Source organism: Ochotona princeps, chromosome 2 (assembly GCF_030435755.1).
Source record: "Ochotona princeps isolate mOchPri1 chromosome 2, mOchPri1.hap1, whole genome shotgun sequence".
NCBI lineage: Eukaryota > Metazoa > Chordata > Mammalia > Lagomorpha > Ochotonidae > Ochotona > Ochotona princeps.
In genome coordinates, this window is record NC_080833.1 from 109,733,733 (window position 1) to 109,744,709 (window position 10,977).

Genomic DNA, 10,977 nt, shown 5'->3' on the forward strand with positions numbered 1-10,977 from the left:
AGGGAAGACAGGTTGCAGACTCCAAGCTGCTCAATACAATGGGGTTCCTTTCCCCTGTAGTTAACAGTGGAGGTGGGTGCTGGAGCTTCATCCCACGCTGTAACGAGCCCCACCTGCCCCATCTTGGGTGTTGGGGGAGTGGAGGGAGGTTGGGAAACAGAGGGACTGTGTTAGGCTCTAAGTGACTTCCCAGGTGCTAAGGCCTCCAGGCTCCTAAAGTAGATTCCCTGCATCCCAGTCTCTCTTTTTGTCTCCTCTGGTTTCCCTTCTTTTTCTTCTTAAAGACTTATTTATTTTTATTGCAAAATCAGATAGATATACAGAGGAGGAGAGACAGAGAGGAGTATCTTCCATCCATTGATTCACTCCCCAAAGAGCTTCAATGGCTGGAGCTGAACCGATCTGAAGCCAGGAGCCTGGATCTTCATCTGGGTTTCTCACACAGGTGCAGGGTCCCAAGGCTTTGGGCCTCCTCGACTGCTTTCCCAGGCCACAAGCAGGGAGCTGGAGAAGTAGGGCCGCTGGGATTAGAACTGGTGCCCATGTGGGATCCCGGCACATGCAAGACGAGGACTTAATGCTAATGAGCCAGGGCCAAGATTGCAGATTTTTCTGTCTCCTTCTCTCTGCCTTTCCAACAAAAATAACTTAGTAGTACGCTTATATACAATATAAATTTCCTGTTGTCTTCCAGTTCTTTATGCGGCCTTGGCTAGCTGTGTGATTATACAGCTGCCAATTCCTTGTTTGATTATAGAAGCAATTCTGTAGGTCAATAGGAATGAAAAGATAAGACATCAAACTCAACAGGCTCTAAACTAGCTTAATCATGGTGAAATATCTAATTCCATTGCAGTTTTTTGTAAAATCTATTTTTATTGGTAAGGTAGATTTACAGAGAGCAGGAGACAGAATGTCCTTTCATGTGCTGGTTTCCTCCCCCTGAGCAGCCACAAGAGCTGGAGCTGAGCCGATCTGAAGATTATACTGCATTTCTTTTCAGTTTTAGGGTTCCCCAAAGTGCTGGAATTCCTGTGAGAATTCTGACCTGCATGAACTGATTCTGGGTCTTTGGATGCTCTGAGTATCACAAAAGACAACTTACTTGATAGCAAAGATGCTGTTGGGAGTTTTTTTTGTTTGTTTCCAAATTCTCCATTTCTTCTTGTTTCTCCATTTCTTTCTTGTTTCACCCAGCCTCCTAAATGTCCCAGTACCCAGGGATGGGGAACCACCCGGTATCAACCCAGGGTCCCGCCACAGTGCATGTTCTGAGGATTCTTTCCAAGTGGTTTGGATAGTTCTGAAATGCTTTCGATTTTGCCAATCCAAGGGTGAGGCACCCTTCCAATGTCCATCGGCTGACATAGTCAACCTCATGTCCCCATTCACCTAGATTTTTGCTGTCATCATTTGCTTGGGTAGTTGTCCATTTTTTCTGTTCTCTTCCCTCTGTGATGGTACCAAGCGAGCTGCCTTATTCTCCATGTGCGTTAGGGTCTGTGTCCATTGCTCTGCCTTCTTCACTCATGGGCAGGTCAAAGGACCCAGGTCAGGCAACCCAAGTCCCGCCAGATCCTCCACCCCAGGGGTTCACATACCTGGCACCCAGCTTGTAGGCAGGACCCAGGACCCGGGCCAGGCGACCCGAGTCACACTGGATCCCCTGCCCTCAGGGCTCACAAACTGCCAGGAGTTTTAAAAGCGAACATCACTCAGAGCTAACCACCTGACTACCACAGTTGCTTGTAAATCTAGAACGTATGCCATTTATTGATAAATAAAAACACAACAAAACCTGAAAGATGGTTTGGTTGAGCTGGGTTCTTTTTAAAGGTGCTACACAAAAGCATCTCTTCTGAGCTTAAAGCAGACACAAACACTGCTTCAGTGACATTTCATCTTCAATAGATAAAGATTTACTCTTGGCACGTTTGCATTCCTTCTCCATACTTAACAAGTTCACATATCAAAATTATCCTGCTCCTAACACAGGGCGCTTGCTGCCAATATTTAAAGCTGCTTCTTCCAAGGACCACACTTTTCCAACTTCACACAGGGGGCTGTGAAGCACTATTTCCTTCGGCTAACCTTCGTCAAGGCTTGGAAACTCCCGAGGTTGCCTTCACAAGGCCCTTCCACAGACACCTTCAGAGGACACACCCAGTGCATGGGATCGTGAAAAGCTTCCCCCATGGCCGCACTCAGCAGGGACAGCATGGACTTTCTCTGCTCACTGAGCCTGGGGACTGTCAGTGCCCAGCACGGCACACAATCTTACTCGAATCCCCCGAGGTAGCTTCCTTAAGGAAAACACAGCCAGTGTGAGAAAGGGTCTGAGGACGTTCTGCCAGCCTGGTTCTCCCACACTGCACTGGGAAGCAATGAATGGGACTGTAGGATGGCTGTGTGCGAGGGGAAAAAGAATCCTGCAACAAGGCAATACAGGCCTTGGCAGCACAGGGTACTCCAGAGAAGTTTGGGGACTTCAGCTAAGGCTCCTAAATGATCATCTCTGTAGGTACAGAAAAGTCACATCAAGCGGCTTCCCCAGACACCTTCATTACAGTTCCAACGTGTCTGTCTGCTCTTACCCATTCCAGTGCCTTACAGTCATTGAACAGTTCTCACAAGTGTCAAAAATCGAACTGTGAGGATCTTTTCCTCACCAAGTCCCTGCAAATGCTTGCCCAAGTCCCCCAAACCACATCCTTTCACGATCTGCACCAGCTGTCAGCTCCACAGCTCTCTGCCCAACTCTCACACTGGTCTCTTTCTGTACTGACCCGCTAATATGATTTCTGTTCTATTTCCAGGAAGCACAATTTGAACAGAAGAGATTGCAATCCTCCTCTGAGAAGAGTCCCGGGAAGTTAAAGTTGAAGGTCAGTGAGGACTGCACGGCAGGGAAAACACTCCTTGGTAAACAAAGTGCAACAGATATTGTACACGCATTCTTCTGGGTATACATGCTTTACACGAATGAATCAACATCAGCAACAGAACCCAAAACATTGGGAGATCAAATTCTAATGTGACAGTTTAAAAAGCAGACGGTGCTCCACTGGATTAATAAATCAGAAATGAACTAAGACAGTACTTTAAATACCACATCAATGGAAACTCCTAGTAGGCACATGCCCCTCAACGGTTACTTAGAAAATAATGGTCATGACAGGGGAAAGAGCAAGTGCCACGCTCACTACTGCAGGGTACGGACTGCTTCCATCGGCACTGCAGTTCACAGGGAAGCACTTCCCATCTTCCTTCAAGTCACAGAATCCTTCTTCTTCCGGAATGGTGACTTTAGCCTCTTCCACATGCTGTTTCTGGGTTTTGATTTTTTCTCCATGGCCAATACTGCCTCCTTTTCTTTCCTCCGTATCTCCCGCACGAGGGCATGGAAGACATCATCAATGTAGTAACGGTATGCAGCGGACGTCTCGAAAAAGGGACAGCTGAATTCTCGGGCCAGAGATAAGCCTTCTTCTTTCGTAACCTTCGAAAGGGCAAATATGAGAAAATTCACTTTTGTAACAGTGGAAAACAACCACAAGTGCCTAAAAAAAAAAAAAGGAATTGGGGCTGGCACATTGGCTCAACTGGCTAATCCTCCACCTTCAAGCACCAGCATCCCATATGGATGGAAGTTAGTGTTCCAGCTGTTCTACTTTCCATCCAGCTTCTGCCCCATTTATGGCTTGGGAAAGCAGTAGAGGATGGCCTAAAGCCTTAGGACCCTGTACCCACATGGGAGTATGAGAGGAAGCTCCTGGTTTCGGATCTGCTCCGCTCTGGCCTTTGCGGCCACTTGGGGAGTGAACCAGAGGATGGAAGATCTTTCTGTCTCTCCTTCTCTCTGTAAATCTACCTTTTCAAGAAAAATAAATACATTTTACAGAAAAAAAGAGTGGGATCCTGGTTTTTAGGGGTGTACAAGCAGATGCAGTGTGCAGCTGGTAACTTTGAGACTGAACCATGTGATTTCTGTTTGTTCTACTTTCCAATTATATGACTCTACTTATAATCTATTTGTGATAACTCTTTAGCACAGATCAACTTTTTCTTTTATCCATGACAAATTTATTATGCATTAGGAAGCATAACCTAAAAACCCAATAACATAGTAACCTCTTTTTTTTTTTTTTTTTTTTTTTTAAGAAAAACACAAAGAAAAGAGACCTAAATGTAGATTAAACCTGAAAACTATCAGGAACTCCAAGCCAACACCAGGAACCACATTTGCTCTACTTTATTACATAGGGGGTTTCTTACTTCCTGCTCTCATCAGTAGCCTGTCAAGGAGCATTTTACATCTGAATGCTTGAAGATATTTTTCCCCACAGGTACTGAGAGGTATTAAAAATTCAACACTATCAAACTATCTCCATAAGACATGTTCCATGGACCTCCTCTACTAGTTGTTACAAACATATCCATCTTGCTACACCTTCACCTCTACACCAAGCAGCAGAAATTTCAACAACATTGCTAACCAGGCAAGTAACTCTCATTCTAAGATTCCCTTCAGTTTAAATTGAAATGAGGTCTATAATTCAATTTCCCTTATTATTCCTCTCAGTCTATAATTCTATGAGGAAGTATACCTTCAAGTCTGACCTATTGTTACAACACATTATTTCTGAAGTTTCAGAAAGTGAATCATCCATGTTCCCAAACTTAACAGGTGCTCTGGTTCTCATCTGATTACAACAGTATGAATTCTGAACCGTACATCGATTCCTAAAATCCAGACTTTATCCAAAACAACAGTAAATTAACAGATACAGGGAAACTACCAAGGTTAGGGAAAAGCTAATCTTTTAATTTTATTTAAAAAATCTTTTTTTTTTTTTGGTGCAGGGCACATCATTCCTGGAAGTACTGCAAAACCAGAGATGTGTACCTAAAGCACTGGGCAAGCACATTCTGTTTGAGACACTGTCTTCAGAGAGATACTAATCTGAGAAAAAGATATCCCACACTATCTAGCTAGAAGGCTGAAAAGTGACTGATTTTCTATTTTAAGGCCAAAGAATCTATAAACCTAGAAAACAAACTGACTAATCGCACCAGATTACATAGGCAGTGCTTTCTTCTCACTCCTCACCTGCCTAAGCTGTTTGAGATCAGACTTGTTTCCCACAAGAACCACAGGTGTATCATCGGTACGTCGGACTCTATAAATAAGTTGTTTAAACTCCCGAACTTCATGGAAACTTCGACGATCCGTGATGGAATAGCAGATGATGAAGCCTTCTCCTGCTCTCATGTACTGATCCCGCATGGCTGTAAACTCTGCCTAGAGAAACAAGGGTGAGTCAGTCGGTACAATTCAAAACCGCACGCGCATCAGCTCTTTGTTGCAGTTACAGGACAGAGATGCTGATTACCTGCTCTCCTGAGTCAGAATGCATGAAAAATTAAAAGACAAACTAGTGATCTTCTCTGTGTAAGCCTCCACCTCCCCTCCACTAGAGGGAAAAAGCCTTGGCTCACAGCAGTCTAGGAGTTAATACCTGTCCAGCTGTATCCAAAATGTCCAGGTTGGCAGGCTCATCATCAATGCGGATCCGGATCTTATAAGCATCTTCTACGAGAAGGAAGAAAGATGTGGTATTAGGCCATAAATGCACAAGGAAATAACCCATTCTGAAACTGATCTTACAGAAGTAGACTCCTGTTGTGGGCTAAGAAGTTGGTTAGTGCTCGCAAGGCTAGGCAGGAACAGGAACTTGGCTTGTAGCTAAAAACACCTAGACTAATTGGACTCATCTGTACCCAATTTCCTGGCTAAATTAGGACTTGGGGGAAAGAGTATATAAGGAGGTGAAGGAGCAATAAAAGGTAGACTTCCTGGAGACTTCTATCAGCACTGGTCTCCTGTTGGTGCTTCATCTCCAGACCCTCTCCCTGTCCCTGGTCGGAGCAGACTCCATTTAAGTACTTTTAAGTGTCCCTGAGGCAAGGTTTCACTTTCCACATTCACAGAGATGTGTAAGTTGCATGTTCAATTAGGGTCTTTATTTTTCAGATTTTATCTCAGAGTTAACAGCAGAGAAGAGGGACAGAGATACAAACATCTGCAAAGCACTGCCTCACTCCAAGTGAAGTCAGAAGCCTGGAATTCTATCCTGGCCTCCTACATGGGTAGCAGGGACCCAAGGACTTGGCCCTCATCCGCTGCCATCCCAGGTACATCTGCAGGCAGCTGGAATGGCAGCAGACCAGCCAGAACGCCAGGGCTTTAATACAGGATGCCACAGTGATATGTGGTAGCTTTAACCACAATGTCAGCTGCCTAAGGGTCTTGGTCTTTCTATTTATAGAATATAGGGCTTCCCCTACAACTCTAAAAAGGGATTCTGAAAGAATTTTTTTTTTTCATATTGGGATAGAAAGGTAACTTGAGTATTTATTAAGTTGTTACATGCCAGGCATTATCCTAACCAATTTATACATATTAACTCATTCAACGGGCACAAAAATCCAATGAAGTATTGTTATTTTCCTTAAATTTACAACACCATTCACTATCCTTCTATAGTTTTGTTGAATTTTGAGTCCCACATGTGGTTCCCTTGGCAAGGCCAGACCAAACGATTCTCTTGGCTGTACAATAACCTGCAGGCTGAACATTCCCCATTCCTGCTAAAATATCAGATGCCTTTTAAAGCCCTGTGCTGCCCAACTCAAAAGCCTGTGTCCTTAACCGTGTGCTATATAATTCTTCCTTGTTTTTTTTTAAACAAACTTACTATACTATTGTATTTTCTAAATAATCCATAGTCATAATTTCTTTTATGACAGCAAATTTCTTTTCTTTTACATAGTTTAATGCTACCTTTGAAAAATGCAGAAAAGAAAAAAAACAAAACACCCAACATGTCCATTGCTCAAAAACAACTGCTGCAGACACACTGATTTCTCTCTAACAATTTCCCTGGAACTCCTGCTCCCGATTCTTCCTCAAAGACAAAGAGTCCAAGAGGGCTAGCTTCCTTGTAGAAAGGGTTAAGCTGCAGCTTGAGATGCCTGCATTCTGAATGGGAACACCAGCTTGAATCCCGGCTGTTCCTCTTCTGATCCAGCTCGCTGCTAATGCACCTGGGAAAGCAGCAGCTGACGATTCAAGTGCTTGAGCACCTGTAATCCATTTGGGACTCTGGCTATTTGAGAAATAATCAGCTTATGGAAGGTCTTCTATTTCTCCCTCTCCCTTTCAAATAACTAAATACAGCTTCAAAGAAACAATGAAGAGTCCTCCACATCAATGTTTCTCAAACTACAGACCATGCTCCGCTAGGATTAGTGAGTTCACAAATCAGTTTACCAGATTGAAATCAGCGTTAAAATAAGTAGAAAGCTAAATAAAAATAGAAATTACTACAAAAATGTAAAATATTGAAATACATACGTATGTGTAAATAGAAAATACTAGAGTACACTGTATGTACTAAGGACTGTTCTCCCTTATTTTTAAAGATTTCTTATTTGAAAGGCAGAGTGACAGACAGACACACACACACACACACAATCTCTGACCCACTGGTTTACTTCCCAAATGGCTACAACATACTAAGCCAAAGCCAGCAACTCCACACTTTCAACTTATATTTGTACTAGTTACAATGTTAAGGTCGCACTTAGCTTACCATTATTCTCCTACAGCCTGATTTTTAGAAAGTCCCTCTTAAAGGGTACAAATGTGCCTCTGACTATTTCTGACTGTACCTGAGTAAATCATCCTAATCCATAAATTGAGTTTATTCCTAGAACTTCCACCACTGAATCCCTGAAATAGGTTCTAAATTTGATGTAGTACAGGAAGCAAACTTTTATTTTCCCAACCCATGAAGACACCTACAATATAAAATATCCAAGTCCAAAAACGGACTATCACAAGACACTGGATGTCACTGCAGAGTCCAAGGCTGGCTCCTCCTAGGGGCTCACACACTGCGGACATCAGGGCGAGGCAGACTCCTGGTGCCCTCCTCCAGGCCCATCCCAGTTTTACTTTATTTCTAGGGTACAATCTAGCAGTAGCGAATTTGTTTTCTTAGGGTCTAGGAATGATAGTAATGCACGTTTGTAGAGAATACCAATTTACAACTGCTAACAGGCAAAATATAGTCACTATTTACCCCATCGGTATTCTGACAACAAAAAAGGTTGACAAAAGACAAGTAAGAGTCAGCATCGTTGGCCAGAAGGTTAAGATGCTGCAAGCTGGTGCTAGCACAATGTAAGAGAATGCTGGGTTCAGTCCGAGGTGCTCTGCTTCCAATCCAGCTCCATGCTAATGTGCCTGGCAAGGTAAGAGATGGCTTAAGTGTTTTGGGCTCCTGACAACATGTTGGGAGACCTGGATTACAGTTCCTGGTTCATAGCTTTGGCCTAGTTCAGCCCTGTTGCAGCCATTGGAAGAGTGAACCAGAAGATGAAGATCCCCCTCTCTCTCTGTGACTCAAATAAATAAATTTTTAAAGATTTACTTATTTTCATTTGGAAGGCAAATGTTTACAGAGAAAGAATATCTTCCATCTGCTTGTTCCTTCCCCAAATGGCTGCAACAACCAGAGCTGATCTGGGCTCGGCAGCGTGGCCTGGTGGCTAAAGTCCTCGCCTTGATCCCATATGGCCGCTGGTTCTAATCTCGGCAGCTCCACTTCCTATCTCTCCTCCTCTCAGTATATCTGACTTTGTAATAAAACAAAACAAAACAAAACAACCAGAGCTGATCTGACCTGAAGGGGTGCCAGGAGCTCCTTCTGGTTCTCCCATGTGGGTGCAGGGTCCCACAGCTTTGGGCCATCCTCTACTGCTTTCCCAGGCCACAAGCAGGGAGCTGCATGGGAAGTGGAGCAGCCAGAATATGAACCAGTGCCCATATGGGATGTTGGCACTGCAGACAGAGATTAACTTGCTATGCCACTGCACCAGCCCCTAAATAAACCTCTTACAAAATAAAATACATGGGAGAAGACATGACTACAGAACAAACTTGAGACATAGGGAAGTAAACGAAGGGCTTGAGTGGAAGAAGTCCAGGCTTTGCAAGTCTGGGTTGTAAGAGTTCAGCAGGCTGGCTCTACTTGTTTTTCTGCTTCCTTTTGTGGAAGTTCAAACCAGCAAGCAGCTGACTCACAGTTAGGGTCAGTCTTAAGTCGACCCTTAGGGAAGGGACAGCGAGAAAAGGCATCCTTCCTTCAGTGGCCTGTAAGCTGTTCCTTTAATGTAACAACAGAGTATACCAACCATCAAAAAGGAGACAAAGAAAGTTGGCCCATTAATATTTAATATGGTAGAGACTAAGGAAAGTAAAAGTACAGAAGAAGACAGTCAGCTAATAACCAACTGCAATGAACCCCTTGTCTTTAGACAAACCTGACACACACACACAGAAAGGCTTAAAAATACAAATAGCTACCAAGCTCTGCAGCAAGTGTCTGGGGCTGTAGATGCACTAAGGTGGACTCAGTTAGCCAACAGGCCTTGTAAAGATTTTCTCAACCCTGGTGCAACCAAGCCGACAGTGTGCCGGAATAATCAAAACCACTCAAGTTAAAACCCTTAGAACATTCTTCCCCACAATGGGTTCTCTAAGGCGTCATCAAACGACCACCCCCAATCCCTGAGTGCTGATGTAGTTTGACAGAAAGGAGTGGCCCCTTCCCCTTCCTTCCCTGCAGACACAGGAGAAGAAAAAAAAAAAAAAAAACTTAAGTATTTATCCCACCCATCTTCTTCCACTCCTGGACCCTCCTCACCCTAACCAGAGACTCACACGGGGATGCATCCCTCCTAACTACATAAACCATACTAAAAATTAAAAACTCAAATAGCTAGACATTATTTTTAAAAACCACCATTCACCAAGATACTTTTACACGAAACCCCCAAAGGCCAACGGGCTTACCAATGGTGGGGTCATGATCTTCGGGGAAGCGGTGGCTGATGAACTGCATGGTCATGGCTTCAAAACAAGAAAGCAAAATTAAAGCCTCATGGAGGTGACCCACTGAAGAAATTCAGGGTAGCCACGCTGCACAACAGCCAGGAGCCCATGGGGTTGGCAGAGACCGTTTTCGTCTTTGAAAAGTGTTACCTACCACTTTTCCCCACGCCACCAGCACCCAGCATCACCAATTTATACTCCCGGGACAGCCCTGCGGGGTTGCTACTACAGCCACCGGCTGGGCGAGCTCCGGAGTCCATTGTCTTCTTGGGGAATCCTTGGCTGTCCCCCAAGGAAAAGTCACCTATAGAGAGGAGAAAATGACCGGATCCAGGACACGAAGCGAGCAGTCCCCAGCAGTGCCCTCCCTGCTCAGACACACCCTGGCCTGCCCCCGCTTGCGCCTTCCTAACCCTAAACAAGCCCACAGCCTTACCCTCTGGCTATAGGCAGTGCGTGCGATCCAGTGGTGCGGCAAGGGTCCCCGCTTACTACATTTTTTGAGAAGATCAAATACAAAAATCTGAAATCTCTCTTCAGAATGGGGCACCAACACAATCGGGAGGGGCTGAGAGGGCAGAGTTGAGAATGGGGAGGAGTGGGGGTGGTTCCCCTGGGGCTCGCTCCCGTTGCTGAGCTGAGCCCCGGGGCTCCAGCCCTCTCCTATCGCCCACTGCCCGCTAGCGCACCTCACCGCCTTGCCCCTGCCGAGCCTGGGAACCCACCTCGCCCTCCTCCCTCCCGGCGCCGGCGCTGACCTGTGACCCCTCCCACAGCCGGCTAAGATGGCGCCACTGGGGCGGCGTGTGACGGGAGGCGGGGCGCTCCAGCCATGGCGCCGGCCCCGCCCTCGCCCTGCCCTGGCCCTGCCCGGCCGCCCGCCTTCCTGGTCTCCGACCTGGACGGCTGTGGGCGGGGACGTGGCGCGCCCCGGAGAGGGACTCGCCGGTGTGGGACTCCTCAAGGCCGTTTGCTGCTTGTAGATCTCAAAGGCGGAACAGAGGCAAAGGGGACAG

The 10,977-nt window shown here is 45.5% G+C and overlaps 1 protein-coding gene across 3 annotated transcripts; it reads right to left on the reverse strand.

The window, feature by feature from the left end:
- Window positions 1-1,806: 1,806 nt before the first annotated feature.
- On the reverse strand, window positions 1,807-10,786 carry RIT1 (Ras like without CAAX 1). Of its 3 annotated transcripts, none has more exons than XM_058660414.1 (7): window positions 10,720-10,738; window positions 10,398-10,529; window positions 10,116-10,265; window positions 9,923-9,979; window positions 5,520-5,593; window positions 5,111-5,302; window positions 1,807-3,499 (listed from the first exon to the last, which is right to left on the reverse strand). In XM_058660414.1, the coding sequence occupies exons 3-7, from the start codon at window positions 10,219-10,221 to the stop codon at window positions 3,269-3,271; spliced, it is 660 nt and encodes a 219-aa protein (XP_058516397.1). In that variant the 5' UTR covers window positions 10,222-10,265; window positions 10,398-10,529; window positions 10,720-10,738; the 3' UTR covers window positions 1,807-3,268. The 3 variants fall into 3 exon arrangements, with proteins under 3 accessions (XP_058516397.1, XP_058516396.1, XP_004589075.1); XM_058660413.1 differs by lacking the exon at window positions 10,720-10,738 and adding an exon at window positions 10,651-10,694; XM_004589018.4 differs by lacking the exon at window positions 10,398-10,529 and having other exon boundaries at window positions 10,720-10,786.
- Between the last annotated feature and the right edge of the window lie 191 nt (window positions 10,787-10,977).

Coding starts and splice junctions, on each gene's coding strand:
- RIT1 (XM_004589018.4), bottom strand. CDS start 10,221: ATGGACTCCGGAGCTCGCCCAGCCGGTGGCTGTAGTAGCAACCCCGCA. Junction 9,980..10,115: donor TGGTGGCGTGGGGAAAAGTG/GTAGGTAACACT, acceptor CTTGTTTTGAAG/CCATGACCATGCAGTTCATC. Junction 5,303..5,519: donor TTTTGGATACAGCTGGACAG/GTATTAACTCCT, acceptor TTGTTTCTCTAG/GCAGAGTTTACAGCCATGCG.